The following is a 27,643-nucleotide window of genomic DNA, read 5'->3' as shown; positions in this document are numbered from 1 at the left end:
GTATCATCCTGTAGCACAAGGTCTCATTTAAGGAGGAAACTCCCAAAACAAGCAAAAGCAAAGCTGTTTTGTGTTGTTATTTGTGGTGGTCTCAGGAAGACCCAAGTAAAAAGCTTGCTGTACACTTGAAGAGAAAATACACAGAGAGATGGTGGAACATGCAGCAAACCAACTACTTGGAAGAATGTAAAAAGAAGGAACCACCATGATTTTAAACCACTTCCTCCTGGATACTCTTGAGTTCATCCGGATTCCCTTGCAGCCATCAAAGAAAGAGTGTTGCAGCTTAGAAAAGAGAACAAAAACTAAATGTTGCCTAACTGAGGTATTGATAGCTCTGGATCACTTTGAATGTTCATTAGGCGATGTTGGAAAATGGAGCTGCCTATTTGTTTTTTCCAAGAGCTGCATCCACCTCTTCTTCAGGTTTCAAGGAGTGCCACTGGGCAATGGGGCGGCGAGGGTTGGCCAGCATGTCAGACCAGTGCCTGAGCTCTGTGCCTGTGGCATTGTTGCCAACAAAGACTTTTCCAATAGCTTCATTCTTTCCCAACTTGTCATAATCCAGAACAGTAATTACAACTTGCACTTTCTGGAGAGAAGCAAGAAAACAGAGATGGTTAGTAAGGCCAAATTAACAAAATAACAGAATAACAGAGTTGGAAGGGATCTTGGAAGCTTATTAGTCCAAGTCCTTGCTCAAGCAGGAGTTCCTATGCCATTTCATAAAAATGATTGTCTAATCTCTTAAAAATCTCTAGTGACAGAGCACTTGCAACTTCTGGAGGCAAGCCATTCCACTGATTAATTGTTCTGTCAGGAAATTTCTCCTTATTTCTATGTTGCTTCTCTCCTTGATTAGTTTCCATCCATTGCTTCTTGTCCTGCCTTCAGGAGCTTTGGAGAATAGGTAGACCCCCTGTTCTTTGTGATAGCCCTCTAGATATTGGAACACTGCTATCTTATTACTCCTTGTCCATTCTTTTCATTCATACCCAATTCCTGCAACTGTTCTTCATGTGTTTTACCTTCAGTTCCTTAATCATCTTTGTTGTTCTTCTCTGCACTCTTTCTAGAGTCTCAACATCTTTTTTTTTATTCTAGTGACCAAAACTGGATGCAATATTCTAAGTGTGATCTTACCAAGGGATTATAGAGTGGTATTAACACTTCATGTGATATTGATTCTATCCCTTTATTAATGCAGCCCAGGAGTGCTTTGACTTTTTTGGCAGCTGCAGCACACTGCTGGCTAGTAAGATCTATGATAATATTCATGGGAAAAGAGAAGAGGATCTTGAAAATATAATCTAGTATTTTTTCACTTGTAGCTGGTACTAGAAAACATGTATTTATTCATCCAGACTTTTACATGAATTGATGCTGCTTTATTCCTGGTTGCTGTTGTCATTCTGGTTTTAATATTTTAATCTGTTGGTTTAATGTTATCATTCTAGTCATTTGCTCTAATTTTATTATTTTAATCTTATTTTGTTCCCCACACTATGACTATATTAAAAAGTGAATAATACATGTTATAGTTCATTTACTAAATTAATAAAATTAAATATTTAGAGTATTTGGAAAACCTCCAAAACCTCCAAGATTTAAGTAGAAAGAATTCTTCATGTAAATATCATTTCAGGCTGAAGCTAGGCCAATGTTTCTCCAAAGAGAAAGGAAATATTATTTTCATGATAAAGCTAGGTCCCAGTCTACATGCTGATCTTCAGAGTACAGATTTAAACCCAAGAGGAACATCGACACATTGTGTGTGTGTGTGTGTGTGTGTGTGTGTGTGTGTGTGTGTGAGAGAGAGAGAGAGAGAGAGAGAGAGAGAGAGAGAGAGAGAGAGAGAGAGAGAGAGAGAGAGAGAGAGAGAGAGATATTCAAGGATTGTTAATATGACTGAGAACATCAGCAAAGATGTTTGGCAACAGCTTTAATAGCTAGCCAACTAATCAGCTTGCTTGCCTGCCTACCTCTCCTTTATAAAAACTTAAACCTCCCCAGTCTGAATCCTCTGTATGTGGTAAGACTATTAATTCTCCAAGTTCCCAACCAGCATGATCACAGACTTGGACATAACCAAGTGGAAAACACTAAATTTTTAAAACAAAGATGCAATATATAATTTCCCTTCCTTGGTCCCAGTATAACGTTAGTAGAGACTTCAGAAATATAAATTAAACTTAAATCTTTACAATATTTCTATCCTATTGAGCTCCACAAAAGATCCGTCTGATACTGTATCAGAATAATGTATAAGGATCAGTGGATTCATATTCAACCTCCTCTGCTGAAAAGTTCCCTGTACAATCTTATTCCAAGTAAACGTTTATTAAAGGGGCATAAAGGAAGGAGAAGGTATTCTAGGAGAAAGGGAATCAAGAACTGCTACAAACACACACCCTCTAGATATGTCAGATTTCAGCTATCACCATTTCCATCAAGCATGGCCAACTGTCTGGATGATGTCAAGGCCATAATGATAAGTTACTCAAGATATTGTGGAGGCACCATTTGAACTCATTTCCCTTCCAAGGTTCAACCATCATTGATGGAGAAGTGCCTGTGTCAGATTATGGATCTGCCCCTTGTGCTTTGTGAAGCAGTCAGAGATAATGGAGAAATATGCCAACCCAAAGTTTTCTGGGAGCTGCCTGCATCATCCCACACCCTCAAATAAGAAACATGGGAACCTGTATCTGCTCAAAGGGAATCTCAAAGCTGAAAGATTCATTGAAATAGGGGTTCAGGGTCTTCTTTTTGACTGTAGTCTTCTTCTTCTTAAGCCTTTTGCCATTCTGCAGCAGATGAATTTTCACATAGGGATCTGAAACATAAGAATATACAATTGAAACTAGATAAATGCATAAATAAGCCACTCAAAGATATAGACGAAACATCAAGCACAGGCTATCCGGAGAGTTGATGTCATATATAAAGTGAACGAAAGGACAATTTCCTTTTCCCCAAGTATTTGAACCAGAGGTCACTCTATGAAGCTGAATCCTTCAATAATCAGAACAGAGAAAAGAATGTTTTATGGAATATGTTACTGGACTTTGGAATTTGCTACCACAAGATATAGTGCTGGCTGCCAGCTTGGTTGATTTCAAAAAGGGTTGGACCAATTCATGGTAGTCATGGGTATTCATGGCTGTTAACCTTGATGGCAGAATGACTGGATATGAAGTCTTCTACTGGGACACTTGTTGTGTAGTTGGTTTGTTATTGTGAGAATAGGTTGCTGGAGTAGATGGACCAGAGTTTTGATCCAGGAGGCTGCTGCTTCTGTTCTTATGTTTTCTGCAAGATTCTGATATAATGATGATGATATATCTGTCCATCAAGCTTCAGTACATTTATACTGTAGAACTTGTTCTCTAGATCTCCAGGGAAGCCTTACTTATTTACTTACTCACTTACTTATTTACATTTTATTTCATTTCATTTCATTTCATTTAGCCTATTTACAGATGATGTTACTTAGTTTGGGTAATGACATGTCTGCAAGAAAACAGTCCAAGTGAGTGGATTTTTGCCCTATCTTGCCCCATTTCCTTATTTTTTAAGTCTTTTCCTTGCTTTGATCCAGGACAGTGTTTTATTTCTTTCCTACTTTGTTAGAATTTTGGTTTACTTCTTTTTAAAACAATCTTTCTGCTTAAAAATGTTTTCCTTTTATCTTTCTTTGCATGAATACTGGAAAGCAGAAAAGAAATAATGTAAACCTTGTTAACATGATTTTTTAAGTCATAGAAGACAAAAGGTTCCATTCATTGCTCCTTAAATCTTTCAAACCCATGACTGCAAGATTCTCTAAGAATTCAGATAGTGAGTCACCAGACCACACACAGTTAGCTTAAATATGTTTTTATTTTATTTATTTATTCAAGTTTGTGATAAGAAAAAAATGTTAAATAGCAGTTGTCAGGATTCAGTATAAAGCAGCACTCTTCCTTATGTTATTTTTTAAAACATAAATGTAGAAAAGCAGTCCATTTTCCTTATAGGTCCAAAATGGATTTCAGTGGTAAGAGATGTGGTTCATAAAAAGACTATAGAGAACAGGGTATTCAAGGATTGTCCATTGTAGGGACAGAGTTTTTGAATCACCATTCAATAGATTCAGGGGAAAAAAACCCTCAGGTTTGTTCTGACATTCAGAACCAGACTTTGTATACTTAGTTGCCAAACATCTGAAATGAACTTTTCCTGCATATTCTATAATTTTAAACTATAGTTTTGGTGAGAGTTACTTCTACTAGATTATGAGAGTTCTGCCTTGGTGGTGAAACAGTATCTTTACATGTTCAAAAAGGAGAAAGTGATTTTACAACTCCATCAAGGTGCTGGTGATGACCTATAAAGCCCTTAATGGCTTGGGTCCGGGTTATCTGAGGGAACACCTGCTACCGGCATCAAGCTCCCTTTGTCCTGTGCGCTCCCACAGGGAGGGCCTTCTCAGGATACCGCCGGTTAAGGAATGCCGGCGAGTTATTCCTAGGGGAAGAGCGTTCTCTGTGGGCGCGCCTGCCCTCTGGAATGATTTACCCGTGGAACTTAGGACCGCCCCCGATCTGCGTCCATTTCGCCGGGACCTGAAAACCTGGTTTTTCGATCTATCAGGCCTGGACTGAAGGGGTTTTAGCTTTTAAAATATTGTTTTAATTGGGCTTAATTAATTTAATGTATTTTAATTCTATATTATTTTTATATTGTATTTTATGCTGCCCTGTAAACCGCCCTGACTCTTTCGGAAATAGGGCGGTATAGAAATTTAATTAAATAAATAAATAAAATAAATAAAATCTTTCATTCCTGAAATAGGAATGAGGATTAGGACAAGAGCTCATATCTGACAGTCTTTAACAACAAGCAGTTTTCCAATACTTGAAGGACTGTCAACAAGGAAGAGGGTGTGGATAATGTTCAAGAGTAGAACAAGAACCAATGGATAGATTATACAGGGAGTCCACATTTGAAATAATGAGGAATCTTTTTGACCATAATAGCTATTAAGAGGAATGGAACAACTTGTCCCTGGCATTTTGGGCAATCCAGCACTGAAAGTTCACAAGCAAATGTTGGACAACTATTTGTCTGACATGGTATAAAGATTCTTGCTCCAGTGGAGGGATTGGACCAGAAGACCCATGAATCTATGAGTAAAATGCTTCCATTAAAAAATATTCAGAAGTTGCAGCAGGTGCCAAATGCTGCACTTTTGACTGGTATTTTATGCTTTTTATTTTAAGTATTTTAGATGGTACCTTATGATGCCTATACAGAAACCTCTACACTAATTGCCAATTGCTTACCAAGCATGGTTTAATATATTTGTTTTTATTTTAAAGTCTTCAGTGACTTAAAGTTTGACTTTAAAAGACTACCTCCTCACTATGAAACTTGATGGTTAAGATCTGCAGGAAGATTCTTCTTAAAATGTCTTGCTATCTGAGGCCCATCTTTGTGGCATACTAATTTGTTGCATTTGCAGGCTATGAAATGTACATTTTGGGAGAATCATATTTGTTCTGTGCTCCCCCAGCTTTTAAAACATCTAGGCCAGAATGATTTGAAAAGTAGATAATATGTGTAGCTAAGAGTTGGCATATTACAATGTTGGTGTTCTCCAAACTTGGTTTTTGGCTTCCAGCTATTTCATTAACATATTAATTAACTTTACTATTGTAAGAGTTTTGGAGAAATGAAGTTTATTGATTGGCAGGGATTGTATATCCTTCTGTCTTGCCTGCTCTGAACGTGCTTGGATTCTTCCTCTTGTTGAGAAAATTACAATAAGGAACTGGAGGTATAATTTAAAATACAGACGGGCAAGATGCTCCAGTTGTGCTGCTACCTTCACATTCAGCCTTTTGCCCACGTTCATTGTGTATCTTGGAATCTAGCTGCTATTCATGAAAATTCTCTGGCAAGCACATGCGCTGATGACTGTTTTCATGTCAAAAAATTAAAGAAGCTTTGTACTCAAAGATTTTGCAAAAGAAAGTAAGCATATTAACCAAGCTACAAAAATACATGGGCAAACACTAGATAGCAAATAGTATTTTAGGTTTCTGTATCTCTGCTACTCTCTAATGGTCTTTTTGACTACAGAATGCCTGAAGGAGAACTATTTGTACTGACAGATATCTGAATAGCTCAGAGGTGTCATCTAGTTGGTATCTGTTGATTTTCACTCACCAGAAAGTCCTCCAACATCCATCTTTTTCAAATTCTTGGCCTCCAGTATGCAGACAGTCAATTTCCCAGCAGTGGGTACATATCGTAATGAGATACAGATGTCTCCCAGTTTTTCTGGCTGTTGAGGGAAATTGGGAAAACAATGAACTCAAAGTTCCTACTGTGTCTTATAAATTATCTCTGCCTGCGATAGAAAGAAATGTAACTATCTTATTTGTAATGTGTTATTTTTGGGCAGTTTTTACGGTAAACGTGGGAGACCAGCAGTCTACTGTTGATTCTGTTACTCTTCCTTTGGCTGGAAAAGTGAATCTGCCTTTGCCAGGTACATAGGATACAACCAGATTACTTAGTTTCCCAGAAGTGCTCTACAAACAGATGCCTTTTTAGATTACCTTATCATCATATTGACTGGGGCTAATGGGAGCTGTAGTACAAAACATATTATATAAAGTTGTTAGTTTTGGAGGACAACCTCCCCTACAAAGTAGATAGACCACAAGATTTTTGCAAACTTTACCACCTTTAGGTTCTTTGAAGCGCAAACCGCAAGTGGAGAAAACACTTACTTCCTCTTTTTCTGCACTCTCTAGATCCCTCCATTCTTCAATGGGTTGTCCTAAGTCCACAGTATTCATGGGTACCTTGACTTCCCCAATGATATCATGCTTAGAAAATCGGTCAAAGTCATAGATAGCCATCACCAAAGTCTTCCCACCAAGCTCTTGGTATGGAATCTGTTACAACAAAGTCAAAGAACTTTTTCAGTAATACAGCATTTCTAGCATTTGAAAGGAAACATTGATAAACATTTTAGAAAGGTCTTGTGTAGCCATAACCTACCTTGGGAGCAAAAAACCTGGCTCTCCACTAGATGACAACAAAGAAATAGAGAAGAGACTACTTCTTTCTTTTCATCTAGTCTAGTGATATAGGCTGCCTAATTTCATGAAATTTGATTAATGCCCTTGCAAAAGAGGAATAAAATAATGAAAACAAAGTACAAATGCCTGAAAGATTATAAAGATCTCCAGTGTTTCTAAACTTACATTCACATTCTGATTCTAGGATCAAAAAATGGTCAGCCACTTTTGTACCAAGAAACGAACAACTTTTCAAAAAGTAGAAGCAAGTGGCTTTGGTTTCAAGTATATTCACTATTATGAAATAATGGTAGACTAAAGTACTTAGTTTAGTTTTAGGGTGGAAGCTCCCCTTTAGAGTACCATTCAAGAAATAATCAACTTTTAAGATTTCAAGAGCATCACATTACCTTTCAAGATAAACTGGTAAAGAGTTTTCTTTAAACTACTCTTTAAAGGGACACTTTAAGCAACGTCCCTGCATCTAAAAGCTTTACAAAAATGACCAGATCTTTGTGTAGAAAGAATGGTTGTTCTCCTTTGGCTTGACTTGATGCTTATTTTGCCTCAAATTATTTCTTATTTTGCTATTGATTTTAATTTGCTGTTTTAAATAATATATTGTCTTCAAAATATTTTGAATTTTAAAGGAGGAAAGCATTATGATTAAAATCTGGTTACTAATTAAAAATAAAATTACTCCTCTAGTATATTGAGTAAATATGAGAATCAGCTTAATAAAGTGGACTAAAAATTGCAATACAAGAAGAAAAAATGCATAATACTTAATATCTGGATTTTTAAAATTCCATTTATTCTCCTAGTAATAAAAAAGGCTTGTAGATGTTAATGAATGGTTTAAAGACAGACATTCATATTAAATAGTGGAAAAAATGGATCTGCCCATTTTCTCTTTAGCAGAAAGTCATACTAACATAATATTGCTTATATTCTCACATGCTTAGAGAGTGTATGAAACTTCAAATGAGTTTTTATTTCAGTGAAGGTTCAATTCAAAACTGTTGGATGAAGTAATAGAGGCAATCCTTTGCTTCCAAGGCAGAGTGAAGCTCCTGGGCACTAGGAGGTAGGTAGGCAGGCAGGCAGGTCTTCTAGCCACAATGTCTTGGAGAAGTTCCTAGCTAGCATGTCTCACTCCCATCACTAACTAGAGGAGAGTAGTGTTTTTCAAAGGTAAAGGCTGAAGAGCTTTCAGTATTGGCCTTGACAAATATTATGTCCGTCTTTATATTATGTCCATATTCCAAAACATTACCCTACAGCAGGGGTGTCAAACTCAATTTTTTTTTTTTTTTTACTTCCGGCTTTTGAAGATGGCGGACGTGTCAGGCTGAGCTCCGTGAGCTCCGGCTATGGGGGCGTCCTTTTGGAGTCCCTCAGGGGGTCTTTTTGGGCCCGCTGAGTAGGGGATGTGGATTTTGATCCACGAAATGAATTATGAGGCAAATGAGGAGGCAGTTCAGCTGTTGGCCTGTTCCATCTGCGCGTCGCTTTTCCCTCGCCTGTTTGTCTCCCGCGGCGTTGCTGGGTTCGGCTTTTTCGGCTAGCCGGTCCCTGCTGCCCTGGTGTCTCTGGACCTCTCCTAGGAGGCTGCGGTCGGCAGCAGGGGCGTTTTCATCTGTCCTGGGCTGCCTGGGCTGTCGGGTCGGCGCTGCTGCTTCGGACGACTTTCGGCCGTTTTCGGCGGCGTTCTCGGCGTCCCTGGAGCTCGCGGCGTCTTCAGAGCCCCAGCTGATCGGCGCTTCCGTGAGAGGGGAGGAGAGCCTGTATGAGAAGCTCGCAGATTATTCTGGCGGCGGCGGCAGCAGCAGCAGTGGCAATGGCGGCGGCGGCGGTGGAGACATTTTATTGTTGGACCTGCTTGTGCCGTTTTGTTGGCGGCTGCGGCGTCTTCGGGCCGTTTGGCGGCGGAGAAGACAGCTGCTTGTTATTTTACTGATAGGGCTGCCCTTTGTGCGGGTTCTGAGTTATTGCTGACGATGGAAGTGGCGATGGCGGCGGCGTCCTCGGGCTGCTTTGGGCGGTGGAGAGGACGACCATGGCGACAGCGATTCGTTGGTTTTTGGCTGCTTGAGATGATGGCAGCAGCAACGACATTTGTGACAACGATGGCGATACAACGGACTGCCAACTTATTTATTCACTTATTTATTATCTTATTTATTAACTTTCCATTTGCCTCCTTCTTTCCCCTTTGGACTGGGACGGACCTGGGTACAGGCCACAGTGGGAGAGTGGCCTGTTTTACATCGGCAGCCCCATAGAGGTGGGAGCTCTGTGGGTGTTGCCCCACCCAGGGTGGGCATTTTGGACCATCCCCGGAGGCAGACTCGCGTCCCGTTGTGAGAGGACGGGTTGTGGTGTGCCTCTGGGAGCATCCAATCAAGTGGCAGTGGTTGGTGGATGGCCCAAATGTCCCACTCCTTTCCTTTGATCCTCCTGTTGGTTTCAATCATTGGACTGCCCTCTCTGGACTTGCTGACTGGATGCATCAATATTCCGACACGGACTTGCTCGCCCTCAGGGGTGCCCCCCTCTCCTGGGTGCGTCCCGCCTTCTTTTCTTTCCCTAATCTCGATGAGGGGCCCAATTGTTGGGACCCTGAGAGATGGCCGGGAAAGGTCAGGGGCTCTCGATATAAACCTAATAAGAGGCCCCTGGTTAATTTTTTAGCTAAATTTTTTAGGGGGTTGGGGAGGGGGTGGGGGGTAGTGGTTGTCTGGCGGTGGGGGGTAGCCAAACAACTTTGTTGCAGGCCAGGCCTGGGTCTGACGGCGTTCGGGGGGAGCGGGTTGTGGTTACATCTGGGGCTCTTGAGCGGGTCGTGGGACTACCAATTCCCACGACGGGGAAAGGCAGCAGGCGGATAGACAGGGGGCCATATCGTTACCGGGAGGGCCGTCTCCGCTGTCTTCAAGCGGTGAGGCGCTCCGACCCTCTGGTTCTTCCCCGAGGTCCCGGGAGCGGGGATGTGCAGCCTCCTGAGCTCCGGCTGGTGTACCTGAATGCCAGGTCCGTGGTTAATAAAGCTCCCCTCGTTAGGGATTTAGTTGAGGGTGAGCATGCGGACCTGGCTTGCATCACGGAGACTTGGTTGGGCCCAGAGGGTGGGGTCCCTTTGGTTGACCTCTGCCCACCAGGTTTCCGGGTGCTACACCGGCCACGAGCTCAAGGTAGGGGTGGGGGAGTGGCGGTTACCATTAGGGAGACCTTATGTCCGCGGGAGGCCACCGTTTCTCAGATAGTCGGGTGTGAGTCTCTCTTCATGAGATTTGGTCCTGGGGCGCAGTTGGGCTTGCTGCTGGTGTACATTTCGCCTAGTCTCACAGCGGCAGCCCTGCCCGAGCTGCTCGATATCCTCTCGGGTTTGGTGGTTGAGTTTCCCAAACTTATAGTTTTGGGAGACTTCAATCTACCATCCCTGGGAGGTTCATCTGAGCTAGCTCGGGAGTTCATGGCTTCCATGGCGGCCATGGACCTGACGCAAGTAATTTCAGAGCCAACTCATGAGGGAGGCCACACCCTTGACCTGATTTTTTTATCTAGACGGTGGTTGGATGATCTAGGTGGGGGCTCTCCATTTATTATGCCCCTGTCATGGACCGATCATCATCTCCTGCGGCTGGTCTTCCGCTTTGCCACCCCCCGCCGTGGGGGTACGGAGCCAATTAGATGGTACCGCCCCAGACGCTTAATGGATCCTGATAGATTCCAAGCGGCGCTGGGGTCCCCACCTGCCTCCACTGCTCACAGCTCGGCTGATGCCTTAGTGGAAGCCTGGGGAAGGGCAGCCACTGAGGCACTTGACCGGGTTGTACCCTTGCGGCCCCTGACCCGGCGCAGATCCCAGCGAGCTCCATGGTTTTCCGCGGAGCTCCGGGAGATGAAGCGCCGGAAACGGGGCCTAGAGAGCTGCTGGAGGTCTAGCCGATCCGAACCCGACCGGTTGCGGTTAAGAACCTATATTAGGTCTTATCTCGCAGCGATGAGGGTGGCGAGGTGTAATTACTTCTCCACCCTCATCGCGTCCGCAGATAATCGCCCGGCCGCCTTGTTTAGGGTGACTCGCTCACTTCTCAATCAGGAGGTGAGGGAGGATCCCTTGCAAGGTCGTGCCGAGGAATTTAGTCATCATCTGTCGGATAAAATCGCTCGGATTCGGACCGGTTTGGACTCCAGCTGGGCAGAGTCAGGCGATCAGGACACGGGCGGTCTTGTCAATGTTATCTGGGAAGAGTTTGATTCTGTGACCCCTGATGAAGTGGACAGGATTATGGGGAGGCTGAGCTCCTCCACATGTTTGTTGGACCCGTGCCCTTCCTGGCTGGTTTATGCAGCTAGGGAGAGGACACGAGGCTGGCTCCAGGCGGTTATATCTGCTTCTTTGAGTGAGGGTTATTTCCCCACCGTCTTGAAGGAGGCGGTGGTGAGACCTCTCCTCAAGAAGCCTGCCCTGGACCCAGCCGTTTTGAACAACTTTCGTCCAGTCTCCAACCTTCGCTTTCTTGCGAAGGTTGTTGAGAGTGTGGTGGCGCATCAGCTCCCTCTGGTCCTGGATGAAGCGGATTATCTGGACCCCTACCAATCGGGTTTCAGGCCCGGGTACAGCACGGAGACGGCATTGGTCGCTCTGGTGAATGATCTCTGGAGGGCGCGGGATAGGGGACATTCCTCTGTCCTAGTCCTATTAGACCTCTCAGCGGCTTTCGATACCATCGACCATGGTATCTTGCTGCGGCGTCTCAGGGGATTGGGAGTGGGAGGCACAGTTCTTCAGTGGTTCTCCTCCTATCTCCTGGGACGCTCGGAGTCGGTGTTGGCAGGGGGGCAGAGATCGGCCCCTAGGTCTCTCGTTTGTGGAGTTCCTCAGGGGTCGGTTCTCTCGCCTCTCCTGTTCAACATCTATATGAAACCGCTGGGTGAGATCATTCGTGGTTTTGGAGTTGGGTATCATCAGTATGCCGATGATACCCAACTTTTCTTTTCGACCCCAAACCACCCCAGTGATGCCCTCGCCGTGATGTCCCGTTGCCTGGAGGCGGTTCGGGTCTGGATGGGGAGGAACAGACTTCAGCTCAACCCTGACAAGACTGAGTGGCTGTGCATTCCGGCATCCCGGGACATTCCAAATGTTCCATCTCTTTCTATGGGGGGTGAGCTCTTACCCCCCGTGGATAGGGCTCGCAACTTGGGAGTCCTTCTAGATTCACGGCTTACTTTGGAAGAGCATATAGTGGCCGTGACTAGGGGGGCTTTCGCCCAGGTTCGCCTGGTGCGCCAGTTGCGGCCCTATCTGAACCGGGATGCCCTGTGTACAGTCACTCATGTGCTCGTGACCTCTCGCCTTGACTACTGTAATGCTCTCTACATGGGGCTTCCCTTGAAGACCACTCGGAGGCTCCAACTGGTACAGAATGCGGCCGCGAGAGTTGTCTTGGGAGTTTCCCGGTACTCCCATGTTACACCTTTGCTCCGCGAGCTGCATTGGTTACCAGTTGTCTTTCGGGTGAGGTTCAAGGTGTTGGTTACGATCTTTAAGGCCCTACATGGCATGGGTCCGGGTTACCTCAGGGACCACCTGCTGCCGGCATCGACTCCCCTCCGCCCTGTGCGTTCCCACAGAGAGGGCCTCCTCAGGGTGCCGCCAGTCAGGGAGTGTCGACTGGTGGCCCCCAGGGGGAGGGCCTTCTCTGTGGGGGCTCCGGCTTTATGGAATCAATTGCCGGTGGAGCTCCGGATGGCACCAGACCTTCGAACTTTCCGTCGGGGCCTGAAGACCCATCTGTTCGAATTAGCTGGTCTGGCCTGATGGGGGATTATGGGCTTTTAATTGTTTTTAATCTGTACTTTTGTTTTTAATTGGGCATGGATTTAATTCTTTTTTAATTTTTGTATAGTGTTTCTTATGTATGCCCTGTGAACCGCCCTGAGTCCCACCAAGGAGAAGGGCGGTATATAAATCAAATAAACTATAAACTATAAACTATAATTTCAGTGAGGGCCACATCAGCATTGCGGTTGCCCTCAGGGGGCCGGGTGGGTGTGGCCAGGGTGGGCGTGGCCTACTGGGTGGGCGTGGCTAGAGTGCGTATGGCCTACTGAGTGGGTGTGGCCAGCTCTACATGGTTCGCATCAAGGGTGGGGGCCTGGGCAGGAGTGGGACAGATCTGAGGGTCTCTGGGCCAGGGCCAAGGCAGGGTGGGCCGTTCCCTCACTGTTCCAGGATGGCTTCGCGGGCCACATGAAACCACTTCGCGGGCCGCATGTGGCCCCCGGGCCTTGTGTTTGACATGCCTGCCCTACAGAATTTAGAGGCCACCTAAACTGCTTTGTCAAGACAAACTGGTAGCATTTTTTCTTGAGTGAAGCAAATGAGATTGCTTCTTCAAAATGAACTGCGTAAAATGCATAAAACTAAAATTTTTAGATAACTAATCACAGCACTATCACATGCATTGGCATACAGTAATGCATAAAAGAAAACTTTTTAGAGAATTTAATCACAATGCTACTAACATGTATATTGGCATACAGCATATAACTAACAGCACAATGCATAAAACTAAACTTTTTAGAGAATTTAATCACAGTGGTACTAACATCTATTTCCTAAGACATAATTGCTAGGGTCACGTATTGTTTAGTCAGCTTTTTCAGTATCCTGGCAGTGTTGAAACCTGCTAGCCATTTTAATTCTTGCTATTAAATTTTCAAACGTCTTACTCTTTTTCTCCATTAAGTTTCAATACTCTTTCTCATTTATTGGTAGGCTATTATAGAACTACTGTCTTCTATTGTATAATAATAATAATAATAATAATAATAATAATAATAATAATAATAATAATAATAATAATAATAATAATAATAATAATAAGAAGAAGAAGAAGAAGAAGAAGAAGAAGAAGAAGAAGAAGAAGTAGTTGGAAGGGACCTTGGAGGTTATCTAGTCCAACCCCCTGCTCAGGCAGGAAACCCTATACCATTTCAGACAAATGGCTGGCCAGTCTCTTCTTAAAAACTTCCAGTGTTGGAGCATTCACCACATCTGGAGGCAGGTTGTTCCACTGGTTAGTTGTTCTAACTGTCAGGAAGTTTCTCCTTAGTTCTAGGTTGCTTCTCTCCTTGACTAGATTCCATCCGTTGCTTCTTGTCCTGCTTTCAGGTGCTTTGGAGAATAGCTTGACTCCCTCTTCTTTGTGGCAGCCCCTGAGATATTGGAACACTGCTATCATGTCACCCCTCACCCTTCTCTTCATTAAACTACACATACCCAATTCCAGCAACCTTTCCCTATATGTTTTAGCCTCCAGTCCCCCAATCATCTTTGTTGCTCTTCTCTGTACCCTTTCTAGAGTCTCCACATCTTTTTTACATTGTGGTGACCAAAACTGGATGCAGTATTCCAGGTGTGGCCTTACCAAGGCATTGTAAAGTGGTATTTAATATAGTTACAAGTATTAGTTTTGCTACCTTAAGCTTTAACATTTTGGGCCAGTCTTCCCCTTTTGAGTTCCATTTGGGGTGAGGCTGGGTATTGATCACTGATGTATACAAATTATTTTGAAGGCAAAATTATTTTGAAGGCCAACATACTAATCAAACAAAGAATATGCAGGTTAGAGATCTTACCTTAAAGACAAAAGTCTCATTATATGTTGGATTGAGGGTCTTCTTTTGTACTTTGGTCTCAAACTTCTTCTTTTTGTCTGGAAGTAGGAAGACTTTGACATAAGGATCAGACGTACCTCCAATGTCCAATGCCGGGAGTTCAGCTGCTTGGAGGATTCCAACTGTGAGCTGTTGGGAAAGAAAAAAAATGGTTTGAAATAGCATGTTCCAATCAAAGTAGGTAACTATCTGATTTAGTCCTCCTATCTTTAACATACGTCTCACTTATATTACTATCCAGTTCCTAATCGTCTTTACTGTTATTTGGAGGAAGGGGATGGAGCTGTTAATGCTATATTGAACTTCATTTAAAGAAAAGCATATGATTGATTAGGACAAATGGAAAATCTATTCTAATATCTCATGAGTTGTGCAAATTGCAGTTTAGAAGTATTCAGGTGAGCCATTCACCTGCTCTATCAAGAATTCCTAGGAATTTGCCTTCTAGATAGAGAGATGTCATCAAGTATCTCTTTCATGATATTATGGTCACAGCACTATCAAAAGTATATATACTCACTTAAAAAGAAAGAAATGGAATTTGAAATAGAATAAAAACAATAGATTGAGCTATTGTTTACCTGCTAAGATAACAAGATGTAGAACCTTAGTACCTTTTATGTATGATGAATATTTGTCACAGATAACTGCATACACCCCAGGAGTTTACCTAATAAGGAACTCTAAAAATAGACTCCCAGTACTTAAGCTTCCAGTACTCAGAGAAACCAATTAATGCTTCAAATCAACATCTCTGTGCACTACTCTTCTCTGGGTCTCCATACTCCTTCCCGCCATCAGGCTGATTCCTGTATTATTAGTGCTATTTTCAAGCTGGCCTAGAGCTACCCAAGGCCTGGCAGCAATTCCAAGTCTATTTTCTTAAGAATTTTAAAACTTCAGTCCTCATTATCACTCCCAGTGGAGGAAGTTGGAATGAAATTTCTCTTATTTACATTTATTAATGTGTATACATTACCTGGTTAGCCTGGAAATCATAATCTAGGGAGAACTGCAGCTTGCCCAGATTCTCGGGCTCCTTTTCCTCTTCCTCTTCTCCTTCCTCATCACCATCTCCATCATCATCATCATCATCCTGTTTGTTCTAGAAAAGGAACAGGAACACATGATTCCATAAAGAGTGACTATGCATCAAGAGCCTTGTTTTCACATACAGGCACATACACATACACAATACCTTATGTTAGTATAGAAACTCAGATTTACCATAGCAATAGAAGCATGGATTTCCAGGCCAAATGAAAAGGGGAGGGGGAAGTGAGTTTCTTCATAACTTTAATTTAGAAAACTAACATGCAACTTTTTTATTCCTCTCATACACATCTCAAATGCACAGAGAATCTATTTCTTCTTTGTTGATAGATTTAGTGAAGGATACAGCTTGAATACTTCAATGGTTGTTTTTTTAAAGGCAAACTATCTTATATATAATTGACTCCTAAATTCTTATCTAATCAGCAATTGTGAATTCTACAATTTTTCAGGGAAAGCGCTGCAACAGTGGTATTAGTGTAATTCTGCTTTCTCCTGTCTAGCAGCTACTAAATATTTTAGTGGGCAATTTCCTGGGTTCCTCAGCCAACATGGTCAAATGTATCCATATCCTGGAAGAAGCCAGCTACTGTATGTTAGCAAATGACACCAATCTCTAATGAGAAATCAATGAGAAATGGAGTAGCCAAGGCAGACAAAGCAGTTTACATATGCACTGCCCATAAAGAAATTCATTGAAGGGATTGCCAAATAAACAGAAATCTTAAATAACCCCAATGATTTCTTTCTTAATTTTTAAAGAGATTCAAACACTCATACATGCATATGCATGCAGGTTATCCAAAGCACACATTCATTATTCTTTCTCATACTTCTAAATTACATTTTATTAAAGTTGGTTAAATAAATACTAATGTCTGTTCTCAATATGGTAGTATTGAGAACAGAATGTCTCGCAAGCATGTACAGGCCAATAATGCTGGATAATTCTTTCAGTATTTTACTTGTCATACCTAGACCTTCATAGTGTCACTGAGAAGCCTTTTTGATGCTTCTTCCATGAATTCAACTCAGGCAGAGCTTCAGCTTTGATGAGATATACAGATAACCAAATAAAAGATTTTGCCTATTTCAGTTAGTGCACCTTGTATTTGGATTGGACCTCATTCTGATTAGCTAATTATACATTTTCTTAACTAGAAATTAAAGATTTTTTTTAAAAAAATCTTTCTCAGTTAAAGTATAACATCAAGTTTAACTCTATAATTTATACAAAGTCTAAGTATAGAATGTGGGCCCACTGTTGACTAATTCCCATAAACCCTCTTCCCTTGTCCCTTTTGTGCCTCAAAGGGAGTTGACATTTGAATTGGACCTACCGTGTGTTGACATCCAGGTTAGTCAGAAAAGATGGAGACAGAACAACACAGAAGGATGACCAAGAGAGCACAGAAAAGGAAGAGAAGGGCATTATAGAGACAAAAACTTTACAAATTATCAGCACCACACAGTACTCCTGAGAAACTGTAGATTCCACACCTTTTAAGGCGCACTATAAAAAGGATGGGTACCCCAGATAGAATAAGTTCTATCTAATATTCTAATATTTTCCAATTTCCCAAAGAAACTAATGGAAACAGAGCTCTCGCTTCCATTGTGTTACTGTATCCCTGTAAAAGCAAGTGTAAGGCCCTCAACAAGGAGCATGGTAAAAATACATAAGTAGGTCTCCGTTATGCTTTTGCTTCAAAACTGAAGTGCCCTGCTTTGGGGAGATCAAAAAGTTTACTTATCAAGGTATCTTGTTTTGGCTTAAGGCACATCACTATTTTTGCATTCAGTTTCATTTAATCCAATCAGAGAAACAAAAGATAGTGTTTTATATCAACCAATTTCATCTTCCATGTTTAATGGTAAATAGCGCCATAAAAGAATACTGAAGGTATTAGTAGACCTGTGTTTCTCTGGAAGCCCAAAAAAAAAAAGCACAGAAATACATAAGGGAAGAGAGAGAAAGAGACAGAGAAAACACAACCAATTAGTTTCTCAAGGATGACCTATCCTGTGACTAGAAAGGCCCTTTATGAAGAACAAGAATGAAAAATAAAGTTGCAAAGAAAAGACACATAGTTGCAATGATCTAGCCAAGTGAGATTCTCGACTTGCAAAGGTTAGAGAGGAGAAAAGCATTCTTGCTATCTTTTGCTTCCTTGATAAAAATTGGGGCAAAATAGTCGCGGCAAAGGAAAGTGTTTGTTCTCCTTACAGTTTGTCACAACTTCCATTTGTGAATCTTGAACTGTTCTTACTATGACTGGAGGGCCTAACTGAAAATGTCTTGTGAAATTTAATTGCCTTTAGTAGTCATCTTTACCATAGTTCCTGTTTACCTAAAAATAATGTCTTGAGGGTTGTAAATCTCAATCCCTGATGTATTTAGATATCCCACACTAATAACCACAACAATTTTCTCTCTGAAATCTTGGATGCTGAAATCAATATTTGCTCAGATATGAATAACACAGTGATGAGAACTGGAAATTCTAATTTAATAGAATCTGAGTATTATTTCATAAACTGTAGATTGCATAAACGTTGACTTAATTTGGAACATGCTCATTTCATAGAGACAGAGGTCATGGACATAAAAGCCTTCAGTCCTTTGGCTTTTAAAGGGAAAAAATGTAAACAAAACAACCAGATGGTTTCTATTCTTAGGAAGCTGGGTTAAATCCAATTCAGCCATGTGTTGTCTTCTCTGTTTGATAGCTTGCCATGGTCTCAGGCATTGTAAATACCAGAAGTCAAAACTGGGTCCACAACATATAAAGAATCCAGTCCATCACTAATCCTTATGCCTTTTATGCGATATGAATTCATTAGTAATTAGAGATGTGATTCATAACACTAACTTTTCATACATCTTCTGGGGCCTTCTGCAATTCTTCAGGGAATTTACGAGTACCTATTCTTGTATGCCTGTAAAAACATACATCCACAATACGATTAGGCCAGAGAAAAGGATTCAGTTTATAGGGATCTGCAAATATCTGAAAACGGAGCAACTTGCTCTTTATTGTTGTAAAGGGCAGGACTAAAAATAGCAGTTGGAAATAGTACAGGAAATATTTTTCAGCATAAGAAAATGGCCTAGACTCTGTCAAGGAAGTTGTAGCTATATTTTATACTGCAGATGTGTGCTGAGCAGCAAGCTTGATTAGATGATCTCCAATATATTTTCAAGTCTGTGATCCTAAATCAGGAATGACTAGTAAATGGCTTCCTGCTTTCAACAACTCTAAGCTCAATCTTAAATTACATGGTCAATACTGAATGGTGAGACAGGATGGGAATTACAGTCCATCTGCAGTTATATATCTCTTTATTAAAATGAGGTTAGTATTTTATTGTATGGTTTGGTAAGAGAACTAATTCATGCCTCAACTGAGGAAACCCTTTGTAGAGAGAGAATCCAGCTCAAAACTGGCTACAACAGCTAAACAACAGGGCAATTTAAATAAAGAAAAAGGTTGGAGTTCTGCATCCTTAGAGTATGTCATGCCAAATGTATATATTTATTAAATTTAGAAGCTGCCCATCTTGCAGTCAAACAACTATGATTACTGCCTGATTAATGTAGTTTGAGTGATGGACTACCAAATGTTTCTCCACATTATTAAAGTAAAGTATCCATATATGAAAGAAGAAGCCATCACCATTCATACCCTGATGTTTTTCAAGATTAATTGCTAATGTGATTTGCTATTGAACTAGTCTGATTTATGCTTATAAAACAGGTATTATAACTCTGAACAATAAAATAATGGAATTACTGAGATGAGATACTACATAAGAAATTTTTTATGAGTTTTATGGATGGTCTTTGACAAATTGCTTCCTGAGACCATCCTTGCATAAATCCTCTTGTGCTTTTTGTGAGTGATCATTTTCCATCTATGTTATCTCAACAGACTAAAATGGAACCATAGCTCTAATGGGGAAAAGAGTGTTGGTTATAAATAAGACTAACAGAAAGGCCTATCAAACTCATCTTGGTGTTGGGGATACATTTATAACAATATCCTCCATCTCTTTCCTTTATATGTAAATATTAGACAGATGCTATAGGCTATACTCCCCGAAACATACTGGTTAGATAGGTTAGACTTCGAACCACTGCAACCTCCAATAGGAAGGGATAAAAAAGATACTTGCCTGAAACTTGCCTGTTTCTATTTTCCTATTTTTACTTTGCTATGGTTAGAAATCTGGAAGATATAACCAAGCATCTATCCAGAAAATACATACCATCCACATAATACTGTGCTTGCATGAAATAAAATACTGAATAACTCTATTCGGGCATTCTTAAATCTGAAGCACTCTCAGGTAAGCATCCAAGATAAGCTCTGCTGCTGCCAATGTCATACAAATATTAGTCTCCTACTTATACTGCACGTTGAAGAAAAAATATGCCACAAAATACCTTTGTATTTTCAACTGTTTCTGCCACTGGCTTCATCATGAGCCAGGCAGGGTCTTTATTCAAAGACCCACAGATTGCATGCATTACTGTTTTTCTCTTCCAGCCAATCATGCTTAATAGGCAATTATCTACAAAAGCGTGGAGAGTTCTGGAATTCTGAATGCCTGAATATAGCTAAGGATGTGCCTAATTTTGCTGTCCTTTTCTTTGGTCCCTTTGAGTCAGTGTTGACTCTTGGAGACTGACTGGACAAGTCCCTGCACTTTTCTTGGCAAGAATTTCAGAAGTTGTTTGTCATTACCTAAGGCTGAGGAAAAGTGACCGGCCCAAGATCACCCAGCTAGCTTTGTGCCTAAGGTGGGACTAGTTTCTAGCCTGGTGCCTTAACCATTACACCAAACTGGTTGTCTAATTATATTGTCACAACCATCCCAATTTCAGCAGAAAGAAAGCTGGGACTATGTTCTCTTTATGAGAAGACTGACTCCCAGATTTCTATAGTGTAGCATTCCCCACATGGCTCTGTTGAGAAGTGTTGAATTGTGGGAATTCCCAGTCACTCTCTGATAAAAAATATCCTCTTGACAGCACCACATTTTCCACAGAGTCACTATTCAATAGCCAGAATGATGATGCTTTTCTTGATATGGATACTCTGACTTTCTTTATTAAAGATTGCTGCCAAATGAAAACCTACTTTTAGAAGGGCTTGTGTTGGTACATCTTTTTTTTTTTTGCCTACATTGTTACTTAATCTGACTTGATTCCTTGCGGTGTCAGACTAGAGTTGGCCAAATTTCCCAGCTCAACAACCACCTCAACTTTGTCAGAAATGTTAAGGGTAGTTAATGGGTAGTTGAAGAACCAAAAAACAAACAGGCTGAAAGCTAAATTGTTGTGAATAGCCTCAAGAACACAGTGCTTGATACTGCAAGCACAAAAGGATCTACTTCAAATACTACTGTTAGGTTTAAACTATATCAGGGGTGTCAAACTCGCAATATCATGTGATGTGTTGCGACATATAGTGACTTTTTTTTCCATTGCTGGCAATGAGATGGGTGCGGTTTCGCCGTGACACATCCGGCCCACAGTCCGGCAGTTTGACACCCCTGATCTATATCCCATATTTCCTCTAATAGCTGGAGACACTGAATATCACATTCCTAGGTTACATAGAAGTTATTTTTGTATAGCAGAAGCTGAGTTCCTTATTATGCTTTCTCACAAGCTAAGAAATGTAATGTTTTGACAAATTCTGAGGCAAAAGAAAAAAGCAGTTATTTTCCTAGAAAGACCCTTGATTAATTTAAGAAAAAAATAAAATATATGCAAAAGAAGTAGATTAAAAAAACCACTTCGTTGCTTCCAAAATTTATAAATTGGTTACTTGTAAAAATGTTTGAAAAATATGTGTACCTTATATTAATTCTGTGTTACATTTACCTGTATACTACTTACTGTACTTTTGGAATTCAGATAATTAATAAATTTTATAAATTTATAAATAAATAATACATAAAGAAATGTTTGATATATACAATTGAGAACTGTAGGTTTCTGACAATAAATATTTTAAAATATTCATTACAAATGGAATTAGAAGCCCCTGGTTTCTAAGGAAGGAAATGTATCCTTATTTTTGTCATTATAGTAGAAACTGACTGCCAAAATAATAGCAACATAATATTTTTGTGCTAAAATAAAATAATAAAGTAAAATTAAATTGTAATACTGTAGTAAAGCCATACTAAAATTAAACTATGATATTGTAGTAAAGTAAGATTATAGGACAATAAAATAAAGTGACCTTTGTTGTATCAAATACAGAAAAAAAGCAACTGGTTTTATGAAAAAAAATGCTCAGAAAAAAAGAGGGAACAAAGGTGAGAATATGTATTTTGTCACCTGAAACAGTGCCTATCATTCTTATTTTCTGAATTCTTCAACCTGACATAATGTCCTGATCTTCTACCTCTTCTGTTGTTTTTTTAAGAGTAATCACTGACTACTAAAACTACAATAAACTTTTCTATCCCTCCTGTTCTAATTTATTTCTGGTTTGGTATATTTTTTTAAGGCAGATCAATCTTTATGGCCACTCTAGGTAAGCCCACCAGAAACATGAGCGCTTCTCTCCCCCCCTCCCCCCATATCTTAAATAACTGCAGTTTCCTAACTGGTCTTCATCCAATGATATATTTTCACCTGGCCTTTCATATCTTTCATGTTCATAGCATTTTTCATCCCCTTTTTGTCCTTCTTGTTCTTCTTCTTCTTGCAACAGCATTTCTTGCAGATGCAAAAGCAGCAGGTCAGCAGCAACAATCCGGCAACGACAGCAATGGCAATAAGGGCCCATGGCGGCACTGTGAAAATAAATGCAGAATGTGGGGAAAGGGGTAGCAGGAAATGTTGGAGGTTTACATTACATGTACAGCCAGCAAATGTCATTTCTAAGGTTGTGCACATCCTTTTAAGGAAAAGTTTGCACTCTTTGTGCAGCCCCAAGCCATTTCTGCCCATGGCCGTGACTTCAAATGCGAGGAGAGATGGCAGAGGAAGATTCTGAAGCAACTCCTCTAAGACTTCCAGAGGGTGAAGCTGCCTCAACTACCTGGGACAGGCTCTTTGCAGATGGCTTCTTCTCACATTTTGCAGTGACCAACTTATTTTTTTAAAATGGCATTTTTTATATATTTTCCAATTCAGGGTCACCTACACAATTTAGATCAAAACATTAAAAGCAACTATTGAAAACACATTTAAAGAAACAAAGATACAATACAGTAGCCAAGTAAATTGGGGTAATTATTTAAGTGCAGAATCAATCTCTGCCAAAACTTACATCATCACTGCTGCACAAACTGAGATTGGGAAGGGATATAAATTAGGAACATTTATGAATGTTGCTACTCAAATGGCAGATCCTTTGGATAATCTATTTCCAATGCAGAACCTTTTCCCAATGTAGAACATTTCTTCCCCTCTTTGATTTTTTATAAACAGAGTCATCACCTCAGGTGACTTGTTAAATATTAAGTCAATATGTTTGCATCAAATTACGTACTATACATTACCTCACCTTAAAACTACCATTAGATTAACATAGCCTTTCTAATAAGTCCTTTCTCATTTTTTTCTTTCTCTTTTCACTAAATGAAAAAAAAAGTATTTCAGGCCCATCTTCAACTTTTCTCAAGAAAGATCCTTTAGTAGTTTGGTCTCTTTAATCCAATAAATAATTATATTTCTTGCAACTGATAATAAAAGGGGAAGGAGGGTAAGTGGGCGTCTAACTTTTGCATTATACAGATATGCAAAATATTAGAAAAGGCAAGGATGGAACAATTAGACCCAGAACTACATTGATACCAGATACATCCAAAATAAGATCATGTTACTTACAAGGTATACGCTTTATTTCATTCATAAGCTTTTCTTTAAATTTTGCAAAATTGTCCTCCGTACTTGAGATCTGTGTTGCATTTTCCTGGGAGACTGCTGATGCCACTGTAGTGGTAGGAGGTATTGGACCACCTGTAGTAACTGCTATTATGGGTTCAGGTTTGGGATGTTTTTTGAAAAGGCTCCAAGTCATCTTGACTGCTTTTTAGGTACTCTGAAAACCACAGAGACATTACAAAGTCAGCCCAGACTTTTCCTAGAATGTTTCCTAGTATTGACAGTAACACTATGCATAATATACAAGGTTTAATATTTTGCTTTTCAAAGTAATTTACATACCTATTGTAAGTTTGTTTATATTTATATTTGCACTGGTATCTCAGAATATCTTATAAAGGATTGTCTCTCCTTTAGATGAAAAGTGAAATGACAAGGAAGACCACATATAATCTTTGCATTGCCCAATTCTCTTATCAGAAATGCCTATTACTGAGGAAAATGATGAAAAACTACATATTTGTGGCAAATGTATGTGTACTTCTAGAATTATCAGTTCATCTGAAGGAAAATTTAGAATCAGGTGTTTCAATCAAGGATGATAGTCAGATGCAAGTATGGGAAGTCCTGCCTTATTTAAACAACAGAATTCTGTGTATTTACTGTACTGTAGGTATGTACAAGTGTGTCATGGCTTCACCAAAGGAGATTTCTGAAAACTTCAAAAAAATAAAAAATAAAATTATTGGTTATGCTCACCAGACTGGAAAAATTAGAAAATTATATCCAAGGAATTTAGATTCCACAAGTCCAATGTCTGGCAGATCATGAACAAAGGGAAGCAATGCAGCATCATTACTACCCCCCCTTAGGGAAGTATCTCGTGAAGGTTGTTGAGAGCGTGGTGGCGCATCAGCTCCCTTTGTTCTTGGAGGAAGCTGATTATCTGGACCCGTACCAATCGGGTTTCAGGCCCGGGTACAGCACGGAGACGGCATTGGTCACGCTGGTGAATGATCTCTGGCGGGCTCGGGACAGGGGTTGTTCCTCTATCCTAGTCCTGTTAGACCTCTCAGCGGCTTTTGATACCATCGATCATGGTATCTTGCTGCGGCGTCTCAGGGGGTTGGGAGTGGGAGGCACAGTTCTTCATTGGTTCTCCTCCTACCTTCTGGGACATTCGCAGTCGGTGTTGGCAGGGGGGAAGAGGTCGACCTTGAGGCCTCTCGTTTGTGGAGTTCCTCAGGGATCGGTCCTCTCGCCCCTCCTGTTCAACATCTATATGAAGCCTCTGCGTGAGATCATTCGTGGTTTTGGAGTTGGTTATCATCAGTATGCTGATGATGCCCAGCTTTTTATTTCAACCCCAAACCACCCCAGTGATGCCCTCGACGTGATGTCCCATTGCCTGGAGGCGGTCCGGGTCTGGATGGGGAAGAACAGGCTTCAGCTCAACCCTGACAAGACTGAGTGGCTGTGCGTGCCAGCATCTCGGGAAATGCAGATTATTCCATCTCTTACTATGGGGGGTGAGGTATTACCCCCCGTAGATAGGGCTCGCAACTTGGGGGTCCTCCTAGATTCACAGCTCTCAGAAGATCATATAGGAGCTGTGACTAGGGGGGGCCTTCGCCCAGGTTCGCCTGGTGCGCCAGTTGCGGCCCTATCTGGACCGGGATGCCTTGTGTACAGTCACTCATGCACTCGTGACCTCTCGTTTGGACTACTGCAATGCTCTCTACATGGGGCTGCCCTTGAGGACCACTCAGAGGCTTCAACTGGTGCAAAATGCAGCCGCGCGAGTGGTGTTGGGGGTCTCCCGATGCTCCCATGTTACACCTCTGCTCCGCGAGCTGCATTGGCTGCCGGTTGCCCTCCGGGTGAGATTCAAGGTGCTGGTAATGACCTATAAAGCCCTACATGGCATGGGTCTGGATTATCTTCGGCAGCACCTGCTGCCGGCGTCAACTTCCCTCCGTCCAGTGCGCTCCCACAGAGTGGGCCTCCTCAGGGTGCCTCCGATCAGAGAATGTCGATTGGTGGCCCCCAGGGGGAGGACGTTCTCTGTGGGTGCACCAGACCTATGGAACCACTTGCCGGTTGAGCTCCGGATGGCCCCCGACCTTCGCTCCTTCTGACGCGATCTAAAAACCTATTTATTTGAACAATCCAGCCTGGTCTGATGGGTTTGGGGTTTGGGTTTGGTTTTAACATAGTTTTTAATTATTGTATTATACTGGGCATAATTATTTATTTATTTTTAACTTTTGTATTTTGTATTTCGATATTTATTGCCCTGTACACCGCCCTGAGTCCTTCGGGAGAAGTGCGGTATAAAAATTTAATTAATTAATTAATTAATTAATTAATTAATTAATAACCACTCCTTAGTTGGGAGTGGTTCACAAATTAAGATAATATCAATTACAAAATGTGTAATATTCCAAGGGATGTCAAATAACTTGAGGACAACATCTAAGGAACTAAAGGCATTAGCAACAGTTTTCATGAGACCACCATCATGAGAAATTGAACAACAATGGTGCATATGGCAGAACTGTAAGGAGAAAACAACTACTCTTCAAAAAAACATTACTACCTGTCTACAGTTTGTGAAATATGTAGCTTTGGATCATTTTCCTCAATAAATCAATGTACAAATATGTTTTTTTTATTCATTTTCTACTTACATTCTTTTTATTTAATTTTAGGACTACTGTAGATATACTGAAAATCCAAAAGTAATTGCCAACTTTTAAGCACCACTGTATATGACTGTAGTAAAATTGTGCCATATGGATTTGGAACATATGAAGAGGAAGGTAGGAACAAAGGGTGCTTTAATGGCATGAAACTCTCTTCAGCCAAAGCTTACAACCTGCAAGCAGTTCTCCTGTGACAATAGCTTCTTGATACAAAACTCAAAAATGATATCAAACTTATCATAGGTGACTAGAATGCTTAAGTTGGAAGGAAAATAGCATCTGGAATAATGAGAAAATTAAGGCTTTTATATACAAAATTAAGTAGGTGACATAGTCCTGCCAGGATAATTTGATATTAGTAGCAGTATCTTTTTCCAACAACCTAAACAACAAGTGTAGCACATGGACACTACCATGGAAACAATATCAAAATCAAATTGATTGTAGATATTTTTCAAGTAAAATTGGAGTTCTACTCTGTCAACAAAAGCAGGACTTGGTGCTAACTGCAGCTTAGATCATGATTTCTTGCAAAAAAAAATCCAACCTAAGAAAAACAAATAATATCATAAAGCTAACAATCTCCACACTATTTCATGCAAGTATGCAGTGAATTAAAGACAGATTTGATAAATAGTAAAAAAAAAACCACAACCCTATACAACACATGTCTGATTGGGTCATTTCAGAGATATTTTCTTACCTAAATAGAGAAACAGAATGACCACAGGCAGGCAAAAAAGCAGTGCGAGTGTGAATTACTTCCAACTTCCTACTGGCTTCCCCATTGAGTTTCCTTGTGGGAAGTTGGCAGAGAGCATCAGAATCTTTTATCAGAGGAGACTTTCAGCATTTCAGAGATCATTGTTTTGGCTTTTGTGCATGGGGTACATACAATTGGACAGCACAGAAAAGTCATCTCTCTCTATATATACCACATATAAATTAAGACCAGAGTGAAGGAAAATTTAAAGTCGACTATAAAGTGAAAAATGAAGAACTCACCACTATCAAGGTCCAGTGTCTCCATATATTTGGTTTTTAATTACCCTGTAAACCGCCCTGAGTCCCTCGGGAAAGGGCGGTATATAAATGTAATAAAATAAATAAATAAAATAAATAAATATCTGAAACTGGTTTTCATTACTCTAAAGCTGTGGCCCCCAACCCTTTGGGCACCAGGGACCAGTTCCATGGAGAGTTTTTACTGCAAGCCAGAGGGGGTGTGGTTTTGCATGCTGCCTGCATCCCACTAATGGGGCTTC

At 40.9% G+C, this 27,643-nt stretch overlaps 1 protein-coding gene across 1 annotated transcript; it reads right to left on the bottom strand.

The window, feature by feature from the left end:
• Positions 1-385: 385 nt before the first annotated feature.
• On the bottom strand, positions 386-23,869 carry SYT2 (synaptotagmin 2; the record flags this gene model as incomplete). The annotated part of the gene is made up of 8 exons (XM_083360582.1): positions 386-592; positions 2,703-2,836; positions 6,214-6,331; positions 6,783-6,950; positions 14,730-14,897; positions 15,748-15,873; positions 22,477-22,637; positions 23,677-23,869. The coding sequence occupies 8 exons, from the start codon at positions 23,867-23,869 to the stop codon at positions 386-388; spliced, it is 1,275 nt and encodes a 424-aa protein (XP_083216708.1).
• Between the last annotated feature and the right edge of the window lie 3,774 nt (positions 23,870-27,643).

This window comes from Vipera ursinii, assembly GCF_947247035.1.
Source record: "Vipera ursinii genome assembly, chromosome: 3".
Taxonomy (NCBI): Eukaryota; Metazoa; Chordata; class Lepidosauria; order Squamata; family Viperidae; genus Vipera; species Vipera ursinii.
Note: the sequence above shows the minus strand (reverse complement) of the source record. Positions and strands in the feature narration are given on the sequence as shown.